This window comes from Microplitis demolitor, chromosome 2, assembly GCF_026212275.2.
Source record: "Microplitis demolitor isolate Queensland-Clemson2020A chromosome 2, iyMicDemo2.1a, whole genome shotgun sequence".
NCBI classification, from domain to species: Eukaryota; Metazoa; Arthropoda; class Insecta; order Hymenoptera; family Braconidae; genus Microplitis; species Microplitis demolitor.
In genome coordinates, this window is record NC_068546.1 from 21517722 (window position 1) to 21544207 (window position 26486).

A 26486-nucleotide genomic window follows, 5' to 3' on the forward strand; every position below is an offset into this window, starting at 1 on the left:
TTTTTATTTTTATTTCAATGATCAGTAGAAGATTTATAATTTTTTAAGTACAGTAGGACCTCGTTATAAGACTAGTAGTTTTTTCAATGAGACAAACTACTCTAGGAACACGTGTTTGAGCAAGATTCTGGAGTAAGTATCTTGAGCAAGACCCTTGTCTTTTTCTACGTATGTGTTTTTCGCAAGAGGTATCAAGAAACCTATGTCTTGCTCATGGTATCCTACGCAAGAATATTAAATATATCTTGAACACGGTGCAATGAAAAAGTGTCTGATGCATTTCTTGCACCAGTATCTACTCACGCATGATTTGCTTAAGATCTGCTCAAGGTTCAAGATCCGTTTTGAACCTTGAGCAGATCTTCAGCGAGCCATGCGCAACTATTTTCAACTATAGTCTTCCTCCGAATTGAGTTATAATCCGGGACGAATTTCTTATGTAAGGCTTGCACTAGACTTGCAATTTAAATCTGGTCACAAATGTCTGCAGCAAGACACATACGTAGAAAGATACTAGAACCTATTAATCTTGAAAGCAGACTTGCTCAAGAATTTTAAAAAATTGTTATATGGATATATCTACACACTTGAACAAGACGCCTCATAGATATAATCTAAAACGCAATCAGTCATTCGATAGATATTGCCAACTATAAAGACCACCTTAGAGCTTATGAAATTAGATAATTTATATAAATTAATGTAATAACTGTGAAGTTTAATGTGATAAATATGAACAAAAAATTCAATTCTCCAAAAGTAATACGTACTTTTTTCAACCGTCTATTCCGCAGGTAATTTATCTCGATTTAAAATTTTAAATTTAAAATAACGAACTGTTCAGCTGATAATCACGCGGTTAGATCATACAACTGCGATTGATTACAGCGATTATAGTAGCATTTAACGATAGAAACTCTTATTTTAAATATGTCCATGTACTAGTTACGATATTTTAAAAATTTTGTAATAAGTTATCAATACTTTTTTTAAAATTATTCTAATTTCAATTATTAGTCAAGTTTTAGTATAAATGTATTTTTATAGACATTTTTTTAATCTTAAATATCGAGTGATAAAGGCATGCGGATACGTCAGATATCGGAATGTTTAACGAAACTAGAGGCGTATCTTCAAGGTCCTTCGAACAATTATCGTTCTAGAAAAGTCTTGGAATTATAGGCGGAGATGAAAGAATTTAATTACAAGGGGAATATAAAATAAAAAATTAAAAGGAAATTTTTTTTTGTAGAAAAAAAAATCAGGTTTTAAACATTAAAAATCAAAACGTTCTTCAAATCATTAAAATTTTTTCGTGCATATAATACAAGTTGTATAATAATCTTTTAAAGTGAGAAGCCAATCGAGACTTGGTCCGATCGCAGGTAGGCAGATAAAAAGAGTAAAGAACAGAAGGATGAGAAATAATAAATGGTCGGTGAGCAGTTGGAGTTAAGGCAGTTGTCCTGCTACAATATTGTCAAAAAATTATAAGCCATATGCGCAGTAAGAGTAAATTAGGTGATAGTTAAAACGAGGCATTGCTTTTGTTTGATACTGTACCCGTGAGAAGCACAACAACTGAAAATTTTACTGTTTTTAATTGGCAAATTGTCATGAAAATTTTTTAAAAAAATATCCACAAGAAAATTTTTTAAAATTCTTTACAAAGATTTTTTTAAATTGTCAATATTTATTTTGTTTATTGAAAATAAATAAAATTTTTAATGTCTGCTACTTTCACCATCATTGAGTATACCTACACATTCATATATACATATATATAAATATACAAATGCTGAAGCATTTTCTTGAATTATAATCTGACAACATCGCATATATTCTACCAGTTGCTGTAGTGTACTGAGTATCTGTTTAAATTTACCGCTCAAATATTACTATCCAAACTCACACAGCGTTGTCAGATTTTTTGTTTCTATCCAGTTTCGACATGAATATTTTTTCATTTATTTTGAACTTTGCGTTGCTATATTTCAATATTTAGATGGTAAACACTTTTTTTTTTTTAATTCAGGACAAACTCATTCATTTTCTGCCAGTTTTTCAAAAGTTTCTTACTGTTATTTTTTTTTTTAAATGACGAACGCGATTTGAAACGCCTACTCCTCATTGCTAGAAATGTTAATGATCCGAACTTTGATTATAAATATCTCAAATTAGATGGTCAATCGACTTTAAATTTGAATGGTAATTTTTTATCTTACCCTTAAAGCTGGGCCGTACCAACCGAATTTTTGAAATTTATTTCAAATTGTTATGGCAATTTTTGTAGCTTTAAAACAAATGATACTGAAGTTAGCCGACTAATTTTTGAATTTTTTCAAAAATGATAAATTATAAAAAAATTGTTTTCAAAAATTTCATCTATAGTTTTTTAAATTTTCTACATGTGCATATTTTTATTTTTTTTTTTTTGAAAAAAATAATCTGATAATTTTTTCAAATGTCTGTTGATTTCAGGATGAAAAACAAAATGAGTTTGAATGTATTAGACATTAGACAAATTTAAAATTATTTTTAAGTAGAGTAAACATTTAATAAATTTAAATTTTTAAAAATGCGCATTTAAAAAAATTAAAAACCATTCATAAAGCACCCTCATTCTTTTAATTATTTCCTCTATTCATTTATAATTTTAAATTTGTCCTTCTGCTACATTCACACGTGTAAAAAATCTTTTAAAAAAATTTTCATCATTCGAGTGGCGCACTTATTCAAAACGTAATTAGAAAAGTAAAATTCAAAAATTCTTCAGTCCTACCCACCCTAATATACAAAATTTCATAACTTTCTGACAGTGCCCATCACCCGACAACTGCCTTAAAAAAAAATGTGAAAGACAAAAAAAGAAAGAGAAGACAGTGAGATCGGCAAAGTTCGGATTTCCTTACGAAAGAGTCCGAATCAGAGCTAAATTTCCAGTCGAGCTTAGCTTTTATAGTGCTCCCACCCTGTAAATCTCTAGCTCCTCGTAGAATAGTTGCAAACAAAAAAGTAAAAGACAAAAGATATAAAAAGCAAGTTAAAGACGACGACAACAGCAGCAGCACTTGGTCACATTCACCCACCTGCATATTCACTGGGTCTGGGTGTTGTTTTCACCTCGCGCTTTTTCCAACGTTGTCAACCAGAGTGAAATACGTACTGGCAATAAGAAAAAATACTGTAAATCCTGATCTGGTGTATATATACATATACATATATATTTATGTGTAAAGTATAAGTTATGTGAGGAGGGGAAACGTATTATCAAGCCATAGACCAGTAGCAACTGGTAACTCATGGACAAAATGTTGTGTCGGTAGCTCTTTCGTCGGAGCAATCATATAATTTGTCATAAATATGAATCATTGTGTTAACTATATATATATATAATTCCAGGTTCATTATATTTTGTCGGGTGGTGAAAATATTGGTTGCAATTTCCACGAACATTAATACAGTGTATATATTTTAGTGCATCACATCTACGATTGACGGTTTAAAGGCTTGTACAGTTTGTGTCTTATGTGTGTCCTAGTTGGGCGTGTGTCGACCCCTCGTTACTATATACGTTCTCTCACGTCCATTGATTCCATAATTTTTCGTTGTTACGGCGCATGTGAAAACTATTGGATGGATTACTTTGCTCCTTAAAATCCTCACATCCTCAAAACAATTTAAATATATATTATAAATATATATAACAAAGAGTGTAACTGGTGGCTGCAATGGCTATTGACCGTGCCAAGTTCCTGGATAATTACAATCACAGTTTTAAATTTTTTACATTCTCCTGATACTCATCCGCAATTATTTATTACCAACATCTGTCGATTTATATTACGATCCATGGATAAAGGATGTACGACAATATATCAGACGCGTCGGATGCGTAAAGATAAATATATTAAATCACCCACGTACATTTGTCAAAGAAACGCCCTGTCGTCAATTGTATTTTCTTTGTAATTTTATTTTTAAATTACTTGGGTAGTTTTTTAAAATTTTTCTTTAATTATCAATCAAGAAATTATATCTGCTAAAGTATATTGTGAAAATATTTTTTTTACTTCGATATTTAGGTAACATTCATGAAAAAATAAACTGGCATGAAAAAAATCAGCTGACTTTACCAAAAAATAATAAATTTATAAAAAAAAGCAACAGAGGTCGTTTCTTTTTGTGTTAATGTTGTTGTTGTTGTTGTTGTTTAATGTGATTTGACAGTAGTCAACCAAAAAAAAATGGGAAACTGTTTTAGCAGCCCGACAGATGCGGAGACAGAAAAGTCTGACAGGATTGGTAATCCTAGTATTGAAGCAGTTGCTTCTCAAGCCAGTCCAGTACCAACTCCTCCACCAGATCCCATACGACCTGTACCGCAAATTCCAGATACAGATGTGCCCTCGGCAAAAGTATTCGTCGCTCTCTATGATTACGATGCTAGGACTGATGAAGATCTTAGTTTTCGTAAGGGTGAACATCTGGAGATACTCAATGATACTCAGGGCGATTGGTGGCTTGCTAGAAGCAAGAGGACCAGACAAGAAGGTTACATACCCAGCAATTACGTCGCTAAACTTAAATCTATTGAGGCTGAACCGTAAGTTACTTTTTTTAATTTAATTATTTTTAATATTAATAAATTTTTTAAGGTCATATTTTCCGCGTAATTAATTTCTGTTTTCTTTTAAATGCTTGGCTGATGTTACATGAAAACTTTCTCCAAATGCATTCAATTTTTATGCTCATGTCTTGTGTGTATTTATAGCTGGTACTTCAGAAAGATCAAACGTATTGAGGCCGAGAAGAAGCTCCTGTTGCCAGAGAATGATCATGGGGCATTTTTAATCCGTGATTCTGAAAGCAGGCATAATGATTATTCACTTTCTGGTAATAATAATGAGTTAACAATCATTATTTGTGTTATTACTGCTGTTGTTTTTATTGTTGTATGTAATATTGTTGAATGTAAATTTAAAATTTAAATTTAGTCCGTGATGGTGACACTGTCAAACATTATCGGATTCGACAGTTAGATGAGGGAGGATTTTTCATAGCAAGACGTACGACATTTAGAAACCTTCAGGACCTTGTTGAGCATTACAGCAAAGAAGCTGATGGCCTCTGTGTAAATCTCTGCAAGCCGTGTGTACAGGTAATATTTTTAACTAAATATTTATTATAAATTTTAAGCAAAATAAAAAAGCGTATCTCTATTATTAGTGAAATTCATCGTTATGATAAAATCGTGATGATTAATGCTCGTGCGTGAGTTTACACTTGAAAGTATATAATATCTAGAGCGATCTCATTCTTGTTAGTTTTAGAATCAGTAAGTAAAAATTAGTTGAATGCTGCTGATTTTACTAAAGGGTTTTGTAAATTGATAATAATAATAATAATAATAATAATAATAATAATAATGATAAAAATTTTGAAAATCCAAGTGCACACCTCAAACGCTCATGCAATATTTTGAGTAGTCAATTTATTTTTATTAATTATTGAACCACGTATTTTTTTTAAGCTAAAAAAAGTTTTATCTGTTTAATTAACACGAAATATTTTTTGACAGTACGATACTGGCAATTCTTACTTACTTACTAAGAAAGATATTAAGTAAGGGCCAGTTTTTTAAACCGGATTTAAATTAATGATTCTGAAGTTAGCAGACACTTAACGATTTTTTAATTTTTTTTGTCGACAAATCAATTTGAAAAGAAAAAAAAATGCACGTGTAGAAAATTGAAGAAGCGGTGCAATTTTTAAAAATACTTTTTTTTATAATTTATTGTTTTTAAAAAAAGTTCAAAAATTATCAGACGTTGGCTAACTTTTGCGTAATTTAAATTAATATTGTTAGTATATCTATATATTAAAAATAAATCTGGTTTGAAAAACTGGCCATGAAAAAAAGAAAACCCCAAATTTGAATTCCCCGCGTTTTTTTTTTTTTTTTTTTTTTTTTTTTTCATAAAAATTGTCATGATAAATATACAGTAAAATAACAGCTAATAAAAAAAAAGAAAGAGAAGGAAAGGAAAATTCCCAATAAAAATGGCCGCAATATTTGTTTCCATGTAAAAATGCCGGTTTTAACAGAAATGATTTATTATAAAAAAAAAACACGAGGACTACACTAGTGATTTTCGATCAGAACCTTCTTTGCATAATTCTGAAGATAGCAAAAAAAATATTGAGTCATTTCGTCAAGTTGTTCTCGAGATATCCTTGCTACAGACTTTTTTTGAACCACAAACTAACTGACTTCCATGATAAATTTTTTTTATTCAATTTTTTTTTATCATAATACGCATCGGGCAACTTAACGAAAGTATCAGGATTATTCATCAGTATTTCCTGTTTATATTAATATCTTTTTTATAACGTGTAAGTGTGATATGAAAATAATATACACAGTTTAATATGAGGGAATCGCGTGACCTTGATAAGTCCGTAATAAAGCACAACCGCTTCGCGTTCGAGGCGTGCAAAATAATAGCAACAAAAGAAATAAATAAAAAAAAGTCTTTATCAAAATGAAAAAATGAAATTGCAAATTTGAATCTCTGATTAGATGATGTTTTTTTCTCTGTTATGGCTTGCCCTACTTCCCGCTGGATTTTCTTGGTAAATTTACATGTCCGAATTATGAAATTATTAATGTAACTTTATTTTTTATGTTTCACGTTATTACCTATATTTTCATCTCTCTTTTTCTTATACTATACAAATTTGTTCATGTTATCCCTCATCTACTTCTATCATTTCTTTTGCTACTCACAACACAGCACAAGCCCGTGTTATATGGCATCATGTTTCAAAGATACTAGACATAGAGTAGTTTAGCAAAATATCAAAAAAAATTTATTAACCTCGGAACAAATCACAATTCACATGTTTCGCTGTACTATGTTACAAATACGATTCACGTATTAAATCACGGATTGAAAGCACATCGAATACATATTTCCAAGATCCCATTACAACTTGGTCATTGAATTCAATGCAATCAGTGCTTCCAATCCATCCATTATTGTAGACTTAGCTATATCATTAAATTTATATAAAACGAAAACAAAAACAACAAAAATAATCAAATTTATCAACTTTTATAAATTTATTGTAATTAAATTCATCAATATTTTTTTCATGAAATCGATTACTTCATGAAAAGTCATTTCCATCCAATTAATACTTATATTCGCGTATATTTTCTGATAAATTTTTAAATCAATTGTGCTTGAAAAAAAAAATTCAGGCTCATTATTATAATCACTTATATTAAATATAATATTAGGGGTGTGCAAATAGTTGAACCTTTTGAATTATTCGTATCGAATCGATTTGAACCTTCAAATAGTTCGAATTATTTCAAAATTTTCTTTTGAACAACTTAAAATCATAATAATGTTTAAAATAATTCAAATTTTTGTCCGAGGTAAATAGAGCTTAAACATAAATCTACGAAATAATTATTTTTGGTTACTTTGAAAACTGAGCTCTTCATTAAATAAAAATTGAATATTTGAATTTTCTTGATTCGAATCGAGTAATTTGAAAAGTTACAAATAATTCAAAAATTTTCGGATAATTCTAAAATTGACGAACAATTCGAAAAGTTACGAATAACTACGATTCGCACATCCCTATACAATATACTGAAAACGACTGATTAAATTAATTGTGATTAATACATTCATATTTGTTTTTTATTATTCGAATGGTGCTATTTTATAATGATCTTCCAATTTGTATTTAATGTAATTGACTGAATGATTACAAAACAGACAAAATAAATCAAATATTCAATTGTATTAATTAGTTTTTCTCGTCCTTGTTAAATATATATGTATGCAGAGAAATTAATGTAAAATCGTTGCTGGTTATTCATTGTCTCATGCTTATTCACTTTGTTTAAGGAGCTTTATAAATTGTATATTTATAGTGTTATATATAAGGTGAGAAACGACGAATTTAATTGGCTTTGTGTAAATAATAATTGATAAATGCACAAGTTCCAGATAATAGTTATTAATTTATCAGCGATTGACTGGCTCGTACGTGCTTGTGTTGATAGGTGGAGAAACCCGTGACAGAAGGATTGAGTCATCGAACAAGGGATCAATGGGAAATTGATCGGTCTTCACTGAAGTTCGTAAGGAAACTTGGCCAGGGACAATTTGGTGAGGTATGGGAAGGTTTATGGAACAACACAACACCCGTTGCTATCAAGACTCTCAAACCAGGCACGATGGACCCTAAAGACTTCCTCGCAGAAGCACAAATTATGAAAAAACTACGTCATGCAAAACTTATACAACTGTATGCTGTTTGCACAATGGAGGAACCTATTTATATTATTACAGAACTCATGAGAAATGGAAGTCTTCTTGAGTTCTTGCAAGGTAATAAATAGATAAATGCTAAGAAAGGTCATTCGATATCCGAAATAGAAGTAGCTTTTTCATTATTTCTTTATTTCAACATTTAAAGACATAATTGAATTAAAAATTAATTTGTTTTTTTGACATTTTAATGAATTTCAAGTCGAAAAACCGCCAGAAATAAAATTTGAAAATTTAAATTGACACCTTTTCTTAAATATTCAACCGATTTTTCAAATTTTTGATTTTGATTACGATAATTGCGATAATTAATTACTAAAACTTTGTAAAAGTTACTTTTACAATAATATATTGTTTTGATAAATTTAAATTTATAGGAAAAGGTCGAGGACTAAAGCTACAACAGTTGATCGACATGTCTGCGCAAATCGCTGCTGGTATGGCGTATCTCGAGTCACAAAATTACATTCATCGAGATTTAGCAGCCCGAAATGTTCTTGTGGCTGATGGAAATGTTGTCAAAATAGCTGACTTTGGCTTAGCCCGATTAATAAAAGAAGACGAGTATGAAGCTCGTGTAGGTGCTAGATTCCCAATTAAATGGACCGCACCCGAAGCTGCCAATTACAGTAAATTCAGTATTAAATCGGACGTATGGTCGTTCGGTATACTTTTGACTGAACTTGTAACATATGGACGAATTCCATATCCTGGTATGATAATATTTCAATTAAATATACTAAATTATAATAGGAATAAGTTCAGTTTCTTGGATAGTAGTCGTTATAATTAACGTTTATTTACTATTTTTGTTCAACATTTCGTCGGTTTTCCGACGTTTTCAAGTACTCAGTTATTAAACATGAATCGAGTACTGGAAAAAGTCAGGAAACCGACGAAACGTTGAAGAAAAATTTAAGTAAGCGTTAGCTATAACACCTGCTATCCAAGAAATTGTTAACTTGATTCTATTGTATATAAAAAATGTATATGAATCGTAATAATTTGACATGTAACAAAATATTCCTCTAGGTATGACAAATGCTGAAGTATTACATCAAGTCGAACACGGCTACCGAATGCCATGTCCTCCTGGATGCCCGACGGCACTTTATGATATAATGCTAGAATGTTGGAATAAAGATCCAATGAAGAGGCCAACTTTTGAAACCCTTCAATGGAAGCTAGAAGATTTCTTTACAATGGAGGGCTCAGAGTATAAAGAAGCATCTGCATATTGAGTCTCATGTTTTGAACAAACAATTGATTATATAAAATTAACGAACAAATAACATCTAATTTAAAAAATTTAAAGAGATATAACCATAAATATTAATTCAGACTGGTAATCTTACTACGATCATCTACATAGTAATGTTTATTTTTATAACGTCGCCGTTATTATCTCGTACTTGTTTACATGATATTCTGGCTGCCATATAACGAAAGAAAATAAGAAGTGATTGTTAAGTAAGAAATATTAATAACAGGAGTTTCGATGATTAATTATAATATTAAATACATAAATAATGATATTTATAATCTTAGATTAGGTTAATAAAAGTATACATTTTAAAAATGAGCAATTTAAATTATAAAATTTGATCTACCATACATTGAATGCTCTTCGATTAAATTTACGATAATTGAAATGGTTAATCGATTTAAAGTTGCATTCAAATATATAAATATGATAATTTTATTATCGACTGTAGATTGCTATTGAGACGTGTTCATAAATTTAAAACAATTGTGTTTAATTTTAAATCTTCATTTATTCTTCCAATGATAAACGCAGCTCAGCACTATTTATAATCAGTGATAATGATAATTATTGTGTGTAATATGAGATAATTTACAAACTGGTCCGTCCATACGGCAAAAATGCGACGATTATCATACTAATAGAGGTTATTCATTCGATTTATTATGAGTTTATATTTACTTAGTACACCGGTCAGTGTACTTTTTTAAAAACTTATTTTTTAACAAATTTTAACTACTGATTCAAAATTAACAAAAAAAATTGCTCATGAAAGCAATCATTGTGAAATTGAGTTTGGAATTTTTGAGATTATTTTCAGGCAGTGCCTCCACTTTTTAAAAATTTTCAATGACTCGTTATAAGTGTATCAAAATTTTGTCAATTAAAAAAAAATCAGTTGCAATTTTACTGAGATAAATTAAAAAAAAAATTACTTACAGTTGTCAATTGAGAATTGAAAGAAATTTGGAAAATAAATTTGAGTAAAATCAGAAATTTTATAATTTGAATTTTAAAATTTTTTAGACTAAAATTTATCCAACAAATTTTAACTTCGAATTGATATCGGCCGTAATTTTTTTTTAATTTTATATCTTGGCGAAATTGTTTTTCAATTAAGGTTTTAATTAATTAATAAAATTTGAATACTATCACAGTTGAAAGTCATTGAATATTTAAAAAAAAATGAGGGCAGTCTGAGAATGCCTTTAATACATTACTATTTTTTATTGATTAATTACTTAGAAGTAAGTCGTTTTATAATCTTACATCTATTATGAGAAAGTGATAAAAAAATTTTTATATATTATTATTATTCTTATTGATTAATATTCATCTTAGAGGTGTAATTTTTTTACAACCCCATTTTCATGCAATCACTGTTATATCAACGTACTGGAAAATCAGTTATTGATTTGTCAATTTCCTATATATATAGTTTTTTTTTTATTAACAAATGACGTCTTAAGATCATCAAAATGATGACACTTGATTACAAATACTTTATACATAAAAGACACTAATTATGTGTGCATTTGTGTAGTATATATATATATATATTAATATAAAATAGTAATACTGGAGAAAATAATGATCATGTTTTGTATAAATTATAAGAAAAATAACTTTTAAAAATCAATCCCATGTATGTAGTAAGATCAATAATTTTTTATTTATAATGATCGAGAGGCCTCTACTCATCGCACGTGTTAACTAACTATTTTTTTTTAATAAAAAAAAAGTTCATTGAATAATACAAAGGAAGAATAATGAAACAGTTCAGAGCAATTTGGTGGATGTAATTGTCATATTTTATGATACTGAAGTTAGCTGACGTCTAATAATTTTTTGAATTTATTTAAAATGATAAATTATGAAAAAAAAATGTATTTGAAAAAATTGCACTTGTAGTTTTTTAAATTTTCTACATGTGGATATTTTTATTTTTTTGATTTGTTGAAAAAAAAAATCCGAAAATTGTTAATTGTCTACTAACTTTAGAATCATATTTTTCAGTGCGTCATTCCTTCTTAAGCGAGAGCTTAAAAATAATTAATAATTTTAGGAACTGTATTCGAACGAAAAAATCTTTCGATACATTATATACATATATATTATATTTGCTACCTTGGATGGCAAATGCTTTATTTCCATAAATAATTTTTGTATATTGTGTTACTTAATCATTTTACATTTTTATTAAATTCTACTAAAAAAAATAGACATCCATGATATTATAATTTTTAAGATCATATAAATATATATCAAGGTACATTCAAAAATATGTTGACGCCGAAAGCACGTCCAATAAACATCGATATTTTTTAAAATCATATATACGAATTTCAAATAAGAAAATATCTTTTTCTCAAAAAGGATTTATGAATTTTTTAAGTTGGCTTTTTTTTTCTACTATTGATTAATATTCTTATTTTATTAATATCGATTATTATTAATGATTCAATTGTATTGATAATAAAATCAATGAAAAAAAGTCATTGTTACTTTCATGATTTATTATTTTTATTAATAAATTTCTCGTAGATTTGTTACATACTTTTATTATCCTTTTGTTACAAAGCTAAGTAACGACAGTGTTATGAACGTTTATTATTTATCAATATCTATAAGTATTGTTTTGATTTTTAAATCGATATTCAATATGATGCTTTGATGAATTACTTCAATATTTTTTTTTATGCCAATAAAAAAAATTGAACATACAATAATTTTTATACTGTAAAAAAATCATATACATATAAAATATCTTTGATAATTATTTCAGTTTATGATTAATAAATTATAATTTTTAATGATAATGAAAGTAGCAGACATGAGACAATTTTTTTATTTTTATAGACAAGTTATCGTAAGTAAAGTAAAATTTTTCAAATTTGAACAATCAGATTTTTTAAAGTTTTTTATATGAAATTTTTTTGAATTCTCTCTGTAAGTATTTTAGTTGTTTATTTAAAATAAATAAATTTTTTGTCTGTTACTTTATGGTCCTGAAGTTAATAGACAATTAAGAATTTTCAAATTTCTTTTTCAACAATTCAATTTTAAAAATAAAAATATGGACATGTAGAAAATTTAAAAATCTTTAAGTGAAATTTTTTCAAATATTTTTGTTTTTTATAATTTATAATTTGTGGAAAAATCCAAAAATCATTAGAGTGTCATAATTTTATGATAATGAAAATAGCAGAGGCAATTTTAAAATTTTTATAAACAAGTTGCTCATAATTAAAATAAATTTTTTCAAATATGCACGTACAGATTTTTCAAATTTTTCGAAATGAAATTTTTTCTACAAGTATTTTATTGCTGATTTAAAAGAAATAATGCTTTTATTGTCTGTTACTTTCAGTGTCAATTTTCAAGAGAATTTTAAAATTTAATATTTCGATTTTGTTGTGTTTCTACATTTTATTATCAATCCATTTATTCTTTAGTAACTTTGTGTTCCCCAGAACTCCCTAGACTATAAAAACCAGGTGGTTGATATTTCTCGTAGCGTGCAGGTAAGTGAAAAGGCGACAGGTGTTGGTTTGGCCTCAACCTGACCGGTAACACAATTGCAGTTGGCTCTGGCTGGCTTTCATATTAATCAAAATTCGCGCGTTCTAATCACATGTGTCCAAATTTAAAAAATACAAATCGTAGTTTTTAAATTTTTCATACCGACCACATATTCTACAAAAAAAATATATTTAAGTGAATATAAATGAATTTAATATAATAAATATTTAAAAAAAGCCTCGAATCCACGTCCGGTTTTCAGCCACGGCCATGGCACGCGAACGTCTCGTAAATTCTTAGACAGTGAAAATAAAAAAATAAATAAAATATGCATCATTATTGCTAAGCCAAGTGTGTATGTGTACCTGTGTGTTTTTTAAATAGAAATTTTAGTTGTATATTATGAGAAGCGACGTGCGATCAGAATGCGGGAGGAAGAGCTCGAGATATCACTCAAGGTATATTTTTACCTGCACGAATTCTTTCGAGTATTACCTTCAGTAATTTTATTCCCTCCTTTTTTATTCAAATCAAATGTCTCCGCCCTTTTTCATTGCGTTTTATAAACCAATTACTGATAAATAATTAAATTTTACTGATTAATTTAACGAAATAATTTAATTACTTTAAATATATAATAAAGTATAATATTATTTTTAATATTAAAAAATTTATATTGTAAAGCTTCTTAATTATCGTTGAGTAGCTCTCCCTCTTGTTCTTAACATGTATTTAACGGTATTCTTGTTATACTTGGTTTACCAATTCTCACACGTTACACCGTTTGATGAGCTTGGAGATCACCAGCTAATAATTAGTACAGATCAATTGCAGGAACAATGCATAATTAATTAATGATCCCTAAATAATAACTGTAGCAAAATATTTTAATAATTATTCAAATTAATAAACATATAGGTCATTACTGTACAAATGATTTTATAAATCAATAAATTTCCGAGTTGGACCGGTCTTCAAAAGTAGACCCCAGTGGCATTGTAGCTCTTTTTATACAACATATACATTCCATCATTTTCTTGTATACGTGTCCAATGCACCGTTACTGTATATGATCATAATACTTATCTGGACAATTCAATACATAAAAAGTATAAAAAACGGTTGATGTTGATCAACTTCAGAATCCTGATAGTTTCGAGCTTGGAGCGGACGTCATTATTGGTAGACTTTTGAGCTCGAGCTCAAAAAATGGCTGGACTATGAATATAATTTTGGTCCAGTGTCTTGGTGATGGACATACGTCCGGAAATAGGATAACTTTCTAGAGCTCCAAAACATCAAGATCTGAAAAAAACTCGATTTTCAAAAATCAGACCGAAATTAATAACTTGCCTTCTTTTAAATTTCAAATTTTCATAGCGGGAAGTTCAAAAATACTTACGCTTGACACTTAATTTATCTGATAAATTTACTTTTGAATATAATTTATTAATGTACGATCGTTGTTATAAATTATAGGTGGTCATAGTAGGAAATGGTGCAGTCGGCAAGTCCTCGATGATCCAGAGATTTTGTAAAGGAACGTTTACTAGGGATTATAAAAAGACAATCGGTGTAGATTTTTTGGAACGAGAAATCGAGTGAGTATATGTTAATTTTTATTAAAATATTTAAAAAATATTATTTAAAATAAATGTTAATATTAGAGTTGATGGAGAAGACATAAGACTTATGCTGTGGGATACTGCTGGCCAAGAAGAATTTGATGCAATTACAGCAGCTTATTATCGTGGTGCACACGCATGTGTCTTAGCATACTCAGCAACAGACAGAGATTCTTTTGACGCCATACCATCTTGGAAACTAAAGGAAAGTTTTTTTTTTATATTATATTATTATTATAACTAAAGATATATAAACATTATTTTATATCTATTTTCTACTTTAGGTGGAGAATGAGTGCGGAGAAATTCCGACGGTCTTGGTGCAAAACAAGATTGATCTTGTCGATCAATGTCAAATTGATCCGTAAGTATTTGTTTGAAGAGTTTACTTTTTGTATTTTGTTCAAAAATTTACTTATCATAATTTGATGATTGTTATGATTAAGAAATGAAGCGGAGAGACTAGGTCGAGCATTGGGTTGTAAACTCCTACGTACATCCGTTAAGGAAGACGTGGGTGTAGTCAGTGTTTTCAGACATCTCGCTTCAAGATGTTTAATAGAAATGCGCAGGTGTGAAGATGACTTTCAAGATGACTTGAGATTGTACTCATCAGGACCCCGATCACCTTCAGTTATCAGTAAGCAATTAATAGAAAAAAAGCCCGTAAAAACAAATTGTTTATTCTAAACTTCAAAATGTGACAGCGATAAACTTTTTTTAAACTGTTGAAAATTTAAAGATGTTCATTTAAAGTATTAAGTAAATTGTTTTCCTCTTTGTATCTTTAGTTTAAAAATATAAAATTTTAAAAAAAGTTCGTCGTAGTGTCACGTTTTAAAGTTTGGAAAAGTCGAAGCTTTTTCAAAGATTTTTTTACACGGGAGTCTTCTAAATTTTTTTAAAAACATTGTAGTTAGTTACGGGTTCTAAAACTAGTATATCCGGTGGCTGATCATTAATAATACATTGGCGTGCGCGAGAATTTCCAAGAAAATACGGTTTGTCTCCTAAGACCAGTGGATGTCTTGGTTTCTTATAGAAACACGAGTCGATCAATTGATTCTCTCTTTTTTATCAAGTCGCCTGAACTACAGAGACAAGTACGGCCAGAGAAATTCTTGCTGACATACATGGGAGTGCATTAAACGTTAAGATAATAAGTTTGTCCCACAACTGTTTATAGAATTGTCAATAGTCTTTATAGAAAGTTTTATTCATATTTTTTATGCCCATCGCTCATTGTTATTTCGTGTGATTTTCACGCAACGGAATCAATAGCCTTGACTTAATGGAATTTTCAGCTTTTTTAAATAATATACGAAGAAATAGAACGATTGTATCTGAACTAAGATCCTTCTAAATGATTAGGTGGTGAAAATATTAGTCTGCTTCACGGAGTTTGGGTATAAGATAAATATCGGCTTTTAAATTACCCTCAACATAAACTAGGTCGTGGATGGACAGTTACCTCATTGTAGATTGATGTCACATATAAGCCAATAATAAGATCTGGGTATATTACATTTAAGATCTAATAGTATAAATACCTATTACAGGGTCATGCGTACCCTAGCAGATTCGAATTATGGTACTTACCGTAAATTGCTGCATTGTTACGGTAATTATTTATAGAAATATACCCCAATTTATGACAAATTATTGTATTTAATTATATATTACCGCAAATTACTGCAATTTAAGGTATTTTTTACCATAAACACGGTACAATATGTCTTTTTATAGTAAAATACTATAATTTTGTAGTAAATACGCATATTCATGACGAAATACAACAATTGTACGGTAAAATACTCGTAGATTACAGCAACTTTACGACATATTACCGTACCTTTGACTCAATTATGTATCATTACAGTAACTTTACGGCAATTTACGGTAACTTTCTACGCACCCACATGTATGCGGTAAAACCCGACGGGGTCACAGCTAATTTACGGTAAGTTACCGTACCTTTGCTGCAGAATACCATATCGCTATTGCAACTCCATGACATTTTACGGTAATTTACAGAAATATACTGCAATTTACGACAAATTACTATAATTTACTGTAGATCACACTAAAATACTGTAATTTGCGGTATTTTTTACCACAAACACGGTTTAATACTTCAAGTTGCGGTAAAATACTGTAATTTTGTAGTAAACTCCAGACTGCAGCAAATTTACGATAAATTACCATAACCTTTTGTATTAAATACCACAATTCACTGTAAAATACCGTAAATTGCGGTAAATACCGTAATTCGAATCCGCTAGTGTATAAACAAGTGTTAGTTTAGTTATAGGCTAATTTATATGATACCATTCAGTATATAATTTAATAGTTATAATTTATACAAGCAACTAGAGTTGCGTGAATATATCGCACTAGATTGTTTGTCAAGATTTTAAATAAATTAGCAAGACTGTATTGAGTTGAATAAATATCAGTGTTCAGATATATTTGTTTTTAATATATGTAGAAGTTGCTTCAGATATACCGAGTTTAACTATATAATCAAGTGTTATTCAATTTTAGCTATCCGTCGTTTTCACTCCTCAAACCCCATTTATTTAATTTGCTTGAATTTTTCTGACCTCTTATTAAATAGTAAAATAATTTTTTTTTTTAAATTTTACTATATTTCTAAATCTATCAAGTGACAATAATATTAACAAATATTTAATAATTATTTTTATTTTCAGGTGCTTTTAGTCCAAATGAATGTACAGGTCGTAACACCGGAAACGGAACAATTGTTCTGCGACCGAGTGGTAAAACTCGACATCACAAAAAGAAAAACTTTGTCAAGAATGCCTGCAGGCTCTTGTAAGACATACAAGTAGTAATGAAATTCATATTCATTGAATATATACATATATATTGTTTGAAGAATCAAAAACAAGATTTAATGTTTAAATATATGGGCAAACAAATCACTTTACAGAAAGGCGTTTTCCATCTACTTAAATATTACAAAATAAAATGTACCTAAGTCGTGTTTTGGATTTATAATTTTCTTTATTTTGTACATATGTATATTTTTTTTTCTTTTTCTTTTACTTTTATATATTTACTGTTATTTTTTAATTCGCATTGAATTTCTATATTAATTCTAGTACAGTAATCAGATGTTAATATTTAATGCGGTGAATGTATGACGTCTAACCAAATAAACATCTAAGTAAATAAGTTGTAAACTATTTCACCAATTTTTTATTTTATCAGCTAATAAAATAAGAGATGAATGAGTATTATAATATAAAAAATGTTTTAATTATTATTGGATTGACATAAGTAATTAGTGTCCTATTAAAATAGCAGTAAGATTGTGGTGCAAATAAAATGTCCTTCACCTTTCATAAGACCTTGAGCGGAAAGAGTCAACGCCCGGTTAGTTGGTCCTGCTCTGTATTGAGTTCTTTGCGTTTACTGACGTCGTTGTCGTATAACTCACACGCAACTTTGCCGATACTACAAACATTCTCTTTTATTAATTTATCATTTATTTTTTTAAGTTCAAAAATTTATTACTGCTCTTTCAGACAATAACAATTTTATGACAGAGATATATTGTTTTGAAAAAAAAAAAATCATAAATTAATTAATTAGCTTTTTGACTCAGTTAAAAAAAAATATCTAATTAATATTTTATATGAATTCATCATGTAAATGTTTACATATAATACAATATTTTATTACTAATGAAAAATATTTTTTTGGGAGCTTTAATGCTCGCTTTTTTTTTTTAAAGCCGGTAATGTAATAATTAATAATTATAAATATCACTTAGTTAATAATAATTAAAGATAAATTTACGTAGATTGACTTTTTGGAAAGCACATTAATTCAAAAATATTCAATGTAATGGAAACATATATCAGTACATTGGAAAATAATTAATATAAAGATGCTTGCTTTTTACATTTAAATATTGATCGAAGTTTTTTTTGCTTTTATATTTGTAAAGACAAATAGCACACTACTTATATTATGTATTTATCATATTATTTTTGTTTAAAAACTCTAATTAAATTTAGTGTCTTTATATGCAGTAGATGGAAAAAAATTAATTATAATTTTATTGTAATTCGAAAGTATGCATTTTGTCGATGTAGTCTAATAAGCCTTGTAGCCTTTTTTTAATACGTTTTTGATCATCCAAAGTGCACCCGAGAATTGCAGTTTCAAAAGTTTTGTCTGAGTGACCTTGCGCATGAGACGAACACGCGTTCATAAAAGCAGCGCAGCGTTGACGTGTTGAATTGGGATCGTTTTTTAATGCTATTACTAAACTATCAATCAAACCGTTTACCTAAAATTTTTATTAATAGTTATTATATATTGTTATTTTATTAATAAAGAAAAATGTACTTTGACATTTCAAAAATTACTTACTTGATGAAGCGCATCTTGTTGAACGTCATCACGTTGTACTTTTACCAATACTTCGACAGCTAAACATCTCGTAGATAATCTTTCAGCATAACGAAGTATATCCTCACGATCAGCTAAAATTTAGATGACGTTTATAATTTATTATGAGTGTTAATATAAAATTAAAAATGGAAATAATGATACTGAAATTAGCTGACGTCTAATCACTCTAGGATTTTTTTTTAAATGATAAATTATAAAAAAAAAATATTTGAAAAAATTACACTTATAGATTTTTAAAATTTTCTACCTGCATATTTTTAGTTTTTTTTTATCATTGATTTTTTTAAAAACATCCGAAAATTCTTAATTGTCTGTCACTTTCAAAATCATGAGTGTAATCTAGCTGACAATTGTAAATTTTAAAATTTTAAAATAAGCGAATAAAATATAAGTCAATCAAATTAAAAAATTGTGCTTCTTAAGAATTTAAAAATGAGTATGAGCATTTTTTTAATTTCCATTTATTTAATTATTTAATTTATTTATCTGTCATTTAAAATTTGTCTCACATCAGTTACATTCACACTCATTTGAAAATCGCACATAAATATCAATTTATAATTTGAATATTTAAAAAACAATTTAAACTTTGTCACCGTTTTTTTAAAATGACAAGACAATTATGGAAAGGTGACAATTAAATCGAAAAAACTATCTTACAGAACTCTGAAGAATATAATTAATTTGATCGATAGAAATAATTGCAATAATTATCTCACATTATCGCTTGCTCTTTACAATTAAAACCCAGATGAAATAATTACTTTTGAATTAAAAATAATGATAACACTGAAATAAACAAAGAATAATTACAAAATTTATCACGTCTAGATCTAGATAATTCGTTACGTTTCGAGATTATTCTAGACGTTTCAAGCTACTGAGGTTAACGTATACCGAACGTTGACAAATTTTTTTTTTAAAGTCATCAACTTACAATCATCTAGAGGTTCAAGATGCTCCTCACTATTTTTCAAGGTGTCGAGGGTTGTAAGCATGGTGTCTTTTTCTTCTTCGAGTCTTGAAGCATCACGTCTTAGCTGTTCAACTCGTAATTCAATTTGATCCAAAATACTAACTAACCTATCTTTCGGCTTTGTAGAATACGCCATATCACTACTTTCCATTATATGAGGAAGAGGACTGTCCATACTTTCAACTACTATGAAATATTTATTACTTACAACCTTTTAAAACCTTTTTTAAATTAATTATATTTATGAATATTGTTAAATTCAATTGTGACTAAACAAATAGTCTCTGAATCTAAAGCAGCTGCTTAAAACTCAGATGAAACGACAAAACGAAGATGAAGAGAGAATAGAGAACAATTTTTTTGCGCATGTGCAAAGTAATAAAATTATTATGGTGTGCTAAGCACACAAGTTTTATTCGCGCGCGCTATTTTTTGAATTATTTATATTTTTTATTAGTGTTGCAACTAACAATTGACAGTTTTGAAATTTTTGATCAAATAAATATAATTTAAACATGCGTATTTAAATATTTGAAAAATCAATACTCGAGTTTTTTGAAATTTCATTGTTATAGTTCATTTACTTTAAATTTTTAAACTGTCACACATCTGCTACATTCACTCGTGACATTTTATGAGTGTGAATATAACTGACAATTGGAAGTTTTTCAATTTTTTAATAAATAAATAAAATGTAAGTAGAATAAAAATTTTAAAATGCATATTTAAATATTTGAAAAATTAATGCGCGCGTTTTTTTAAATGTCATTATTTTAATCTATTTAAAACTTATAAACTGTCAGATATCTGCTACATTTACATGATATTTTTAATAATCCTGAAGTTAACAGACAATTAGCAATTTTCAGAGTTTCTTTTAAAAGTCAATTCCAAAAAAACAAAAACTAAAAATATGCACTTGTAAAAAATTGAAAAAACTTCAGGCGCAATTTTTTTTTATAATTTATCATTTAAAAAAAAAATTAAAAAATTACTAGACGTCAGCCAACTTTCCTTATTTGTACAATAATAATTAATGCATTTTTTGACCATGTAAAATATTGAATGGACAAAAAATAAATAAAATGCATACAAGAATCAAAAAATTTGACATCTATATATTTTATTTATATATAAATGCATAGGTATAATTTATATTGAGCTGGCATATATACATTAAAATAATAGATCAAATAAGACTTAATGAATTTTTTCTCAAGTATGATAAATTTATATATTTAATTAATGATTAATAATTTAAGTTGTTGAATAGGTGAAGGCTATAATGAAACAGAGTAATTTCTTCTCTCATTTGACATTGCCTTGATTATCATTTAAATCCAAGGGTAATTCTCCTTTTGACTCAACGCGGGGCCCATTGTATGAACGATCTGCCTCGCAATTCAATGATTCTCATAGCATGATAATTCTGATGATCAATAGCACAGGTAATCGGGTCAATGTTACTTTGAAAAAAAATCAACAGAAAATCAAGCATTGTAACACTGCCTCATAAGTGGTCAAAGTGCAATTAAAAATAATTTTACCATGTACGTTAAATGTATGTACATACTAAGTATTAATTAACGGTACGCGTTAATCACGCAATAACAATAATAATAATAATTCAATGAATTACATTAAGTTGATGTGGCTATTGACTAAATTATTCACAACTGAGTATCAATTTCCAGTAAAAATACCATGTTTATATATTTATAAATTTAATAGTAATTACAATTTATTTATCCACAGGACGGATCAACAGAAGTTTTTGATGTTGAAGTTTCAACAGCAGAATTACTCCTACCAAAGCCACGAGTTCCATCAGGTCCTGATGGTAATCTGGTTACATTTTCAGGCAAATGTGCCATCAGGACGAATCCACTATTACTACGAGGACGAAAACCTGAACAAGAATCAGAACCAGATGAACAAGATGAGAGTCTTCTAGACCCTGCATCATAACCAGAATCTCTGCTGCAATTGGAGAGTCTTCTGATAAATGTCCCACACTCTGCGGACCCACGTCTACCTGTTTGATGGTAAAATGCCCCGTTGGGGTAATCAAAGCCGTAGCCTCCTATGTTCGGAGGAGTCATATTCGGAGGTGTGCAGCATGAGAATCGACGAGACGCTGGTTGACCAGGCCAATAATTAAATGGAGGGTAGAGATTGTGGTGACTTTGATGAGGGGAATGGTGGTACAGAGGCGAACCGAAACTAGTATCTGAACCAGATGAACAAGATGAGAAACGTCTACCAGAGTAACTTGAAACGTCTGAGCTAGAGCCTGTGCTAGAACACGTTGAGAGTCGGCGGAATAGAAGTGAATTATTTTCTGTTCCGGAAATAGCACATGCAGAAAATCGTCTTGGCAGCCAAGGCTCTGGCGACGGTGGGCCTAAAAATATAAATTTTAAATTTTATTTATTTGTCCTGGTAAATTTTATATAAATGTAGATTATTATTTTTATTTACTATGACAAGTGTAAGGACTAGGTAGCGGCATGTCTCTTTTGCCCTGATAAATTCTGCTGGATTTTAATCTGGAGCTCCGAATGTCCTCTTCAGAACTGTTTGGGCAATTTAATGAACTATAAACATTTTCTCGCGCAGCAGACAGCCTTGCTGCAACACTCTTTTTTGACGGTTGAGATTGCAGTTGGTTTTGTTGTTGACTCAGCTGCTGCTTACGTTTTTTCTCTCCTGTTGATATCTGCTGAAGCTCATAAATCACAGCTTCACCCAAGGTCAGTTGCTGAGCTGCCCGTGCAGCAGCAGAGTCTGTAAACTCTATTAAGGCACATTCTTCATCGGTCTCAAGCTCTTGTTTTTTCGAAATCGCTTGACGAACCTACATGTCAGAAACCAAAAAAATATTTTTCTAATTAACAAAAAAATTTTTAAAAGTATTTGAGTAGTCTTACCTCTGCTGGAACCGGATGTCCCGGTCTTAATATACGAATAAGAGCGATTTCGCCGCACTTTCGGAATAATTCAGCTACCGATTCAATGGTCAATTTATCCAGCGGAAGTTTTGCTGCGATTACTGTTCTTGATGGCAGTGTTTGGTCATACTGTGGAAGAGGATCTCGTCGTCTTAGTTTAGTACCCAGTTCATTTACTTGCAATTTAGTAGATTTAGCTCGAAGAGCTGCGCCAACAATTCTCCAATCTCGGCTCAAATGTTTAACTCGCTTGAAACTCGAGATAAGTTTCAACGATACATATCCCTCTTTATTTCTTTTTACATGCTTAAGTAAAAACGCATCCTTCACAATATTCTCATCGGAAAAATAAAATTCAACTTGAGCGGCTATCTTTTCCGCCAATTCGTCACTACAGATTACCGCTGTCTCTTCTTGCTGATTAGACGGGGAATTCGGAGGAGTTAAAGCACTCGCTTCATCACTACTTTTTGAATAATACCCGTCAGATTCACCTTTATTCTTATCATCTTCATTAATATTTACATGATTGTCATCAGCGTTATCAAGACACGTCTCTTGTGGCTCTGTTGTTGTTGTGACAGTCGTTACTCTTGATAATGCTGGCGAAATACGATCGGGTTCATCACCGCCACTTCCTAAATCCGAAAAATCGGCATCTTCACTTTTGGAGCCTCGCCTGTCAAAAGACAAACTGACGTCGCTGTCAATAGACGAAATACTGTCTCGAGTATCGGATTTTCTCATCAACGGCGGTGAGAATATCAGATTGCCCACCTCGTCCATCGATTCCCGCTGAATGTCTGATTGCTCATCCATTTTATTTAATTAAAAAATATCTAATTACTTAAAAATAATAATTAGCAGTTTGTTTTTTTACCACTGCACTTCACCTTTCCATTGCTATTTGTCATAACACTTGTAAATCATTTTACAATTACTTGAGTACAATATTTACAGGCAAATAAAAAACTCACTGGTACTTTCTGTAGCTACCCATGCAGTGAAAAATCAAACCGATCAATAAAAGGAATCGATAAATACGTAAGATTTAGCACGATCGCCGTGACAGTCAGGACAAGAATGGCCTTCCGACTTAAAAGTGCCGCAACTTATTTAAATACTTTCCCTGGTGCCCGTACTCGCGCACGCGCGATACTTTTTAAAATAAATCTGACATCGAATTGTAACTGCATCAATATATTTTTCACCTATGAGAGTATTAATACAACCACATAGCTACCTATCATTGGATATCATTTTTAAACTTCCTCCCATCTGTGACCCTCACCACGACGTCTTGCAGGGACGCGACAGGACCTCGATAGCGATTGCGACCTTCCGGAATGCTGGTCAAGAATTAGACGACATAAATCAACCAATATATAAATAAATAAATAAGTATATATATATATTATATATTTATATTTATTGAGCAGCTATAATCCAGGATACATTAAACAATCATCGGCAAAAGGATTACGCGTAAATTCAAGGCCAATTGATTAATAGCAGCTACTACTATTATAATGTATAAGAATATATATATGATATGAAATAATTGTATAAACAAAATGAATTATTTTCGATTAGCTTTAGAGTTTAATGATAGAAGAAAATTAACCCAAGTACATGACCTCCAAAGGCAACCCGACGGTCTTTAGTATCTCGGCGCGTTTCGTGTCGCATCCGGACGCTCTGAGCATAATAAGATATGGGTCAAGTGCGGCTGGTATCATGTAAGGAGTCACTATATGCTGTACAAGTATGTAATTGTGTGTGTGTCAAACGATTGTCTGGCTATAAGGCCCATTTTAATATTTTTTCCACGTGTCAATCATTCATTCAGTAAAAATAAATAACCGCGCCGGCATATATTCGAAAATTATTTTAATAATATGAAGGACGAATTTTTTAATTAACATAATTTGATGGCAGTCAATAAAATATATGTTTTATGTGGTTTTGTCTTAGTAAATAATAATAATGCATTTCCGTATCCTTTTCAAGATTAACCAGGTAATAAATACATGTATAAAATAAGTCCTGAAAAAATGGGGACCTTTAAAATTAACACATTTGTATGATGATTTAAATTATTTTTTATTACTTTTCACGCTAAATTAATCCTCATGAATAATGTGCTGGAAGAGAAAAATTTAATTTGTATAGCTGTGATTAATAACATATTAATCATTGGGATTATTATTTTTTATTAAAGTTTATTTATTAAATCATGTGGATAAGAGCAAATAAATAAATTATAAATTTTTAAAAATAATATGTATGAGGATAATAAATCATCGTTTTTTTAAAGGTCTATTCAGCCCAGTCTATTTTATGTTTGCGTTGGAAATGAGAATTAATACGTAAGAATTTAAAAGCTCATGATACATGATACAAACTCACCGCATATGAGATGACACGCAAAGTTAAAGGTGGATAATCGAATTATGTATTTACGTAAGTATTTGAGTCACCAGGGCATTCGCACATAGAGTCAATATTTGTATGGTTTCACCGTTGTTATTATGCAACAGAAAACGTTGACAACAACCGGTTATGACTATAAAGAAATAATAAAGATTTCCTAGTTATTTACGCTTACAATTTATTATTGACAACTTTATATCATGATTAATCTTGTTGTTTCAGAAAATATTCATAATTTTCAATCAATTATTTAAGTACAGGATGAGGAAAAAAGTTTGCTTTGAAATTTATCAAAAGTTTCTGCGCAAAAATTTTACCAGAGGGTTTTTCCTGGACTGCTTGGTGTAAATTGACGGTGTGAAATATCGAGCCATGTACTTTTGACATGAAATAAGATTTTCTACACCATTCAATGTTATTGGCTTAAACACTGTAGAAAATTTTGGTGTAAAAATTGTCCCTGAAAACTTTACACGGACGTATTGTGTAAAATGGTGTAAATTATCTATCTAATTTTCACACCGTGTTAACAATTTTAACACCAAATTATTCATATCACACCGCGGACTCAAAAGTTTCCAGTGTGTTATAATCGATTACGAATTAGGTGTGATAAATAATTATTTTAATAGATTATTTAATTAGAGCCCAAAAATTTTTGACTGTCTACAAAAATGAAAAAAGTACTTGACAACTGTGTTATTAAAATTTAAAAATTTAAAAACTAAAATAAAGTACTCAGCAAATTGTACTTGAGGTCTACAATAACATGCTGTAAAATTTATGTTGAAAAAAAGTAATTTGTTGAAGTTCAATATCACATTTTTATGATTAAACATAACTAGAGATAAAATTTCCGTGATTTTACTCTGCAGAGTGACATTTAGACTTTGCTGAACAATAAAATATTTAAAT

The 26486-nt window shown here is 29.5% G+C and overlaps 4 protein-coding genes across 4 annotated transcripts; 2 read left to right on the forward strand and 2 right to left on the reverse strand.

The window, feature by feature from the left end:
* Nucleotides 1-3112: 3112 nt before the first annotated feature.
* Nucleotides 3113-9936, forward strand: LOC103579625 (tyrosine-protein kinase Src42A). Its single transcript, XM_008561065.3, has 7 exons — nt 3113-3993; nt 4086-4606; nt 4775-4896; nt 4998-5161; nt 8087-8414; nt 8732-9067; nt 9387-9936. The coding sequence occupies exons 2-7, from the start codon at nt 4248-4250 to the stop codon at nt 9593-9595; spliced, it is 1518 nt and encodes a 505-aa protein (XP_008559287.1). The 5' UTR covers nt 3113-3993; nt 4086-4247; the 3' UTR covers nt 9596-9936.
* A 3157-nt stretch (nt 9937-13093) lies between these two features.
* On the forward strand, nt 13094-17861 carry LOC103579629 (ras-related protein Rab-23). Its single transcript, XM_053743102.1, has 6 exons — nt 13094-13598; nt 14620-14741; nt 14808-14968; nt 15048-15129; nt 15212-15405; nt 17477-17861. Exons 1-6 carry the CDS (start codon nt 13566-13568, stop codon nt 17602-17604), a joined length of 720 nt encoding a protein of 239 aa, XP_053599077.1. The 5' UTR covers nt 13094-13565; the 3' UTR covers nt 17605-17861.
* Nucleotides 17862-17960: 99 nt separating this feature from the next.
* Nucleotides 17961-20563, reverse strand: LOC103579628 (BAG family molecular chaperone regulator 2). Its single transcript, XM_014441041.2, has 3 exons — nt 20149-20563; nt 19170-19282; nt 17961-19086 (listed from the first exon to the last, which is right to left on the reverse strand). Exons 1-3 carry the CDS (start codon nt 20360-20362, stop codon nt 18853-18855), a joined length of 561 nt encoding a protein of 186 aa, XP_014296527.1. The 5' UTR covers nt 20363-20563; the 3' UTR covers nt 17961-18852.
* An 822-nt stretch (nt 20564-21385) lies between these two features.
* On the reverse strand, nt 21386-24656 carry LOC103579630 (la-related protein 6). Its single transcript, XM_008561071.3, has 3 exons — nt 23118-24656; nt 22669-23044; nt 21386-22591 (listed from the first exon to the last, which is right to left on the reverse strand). The coding sequence occupies exons 1-3, from the start codon at nt 23955-23957 to the stop codon at nt 21933-21935; spliced, it is 1875 nt and encodes a 624-aa protein (XP_008559293.1). The 5' UTR covers nt 23958-24656; the 3' UTR covers nt 21386-21932.
* Between the last annotated feature and the right edge of the window lie 1830 nt (nt 24657-26486).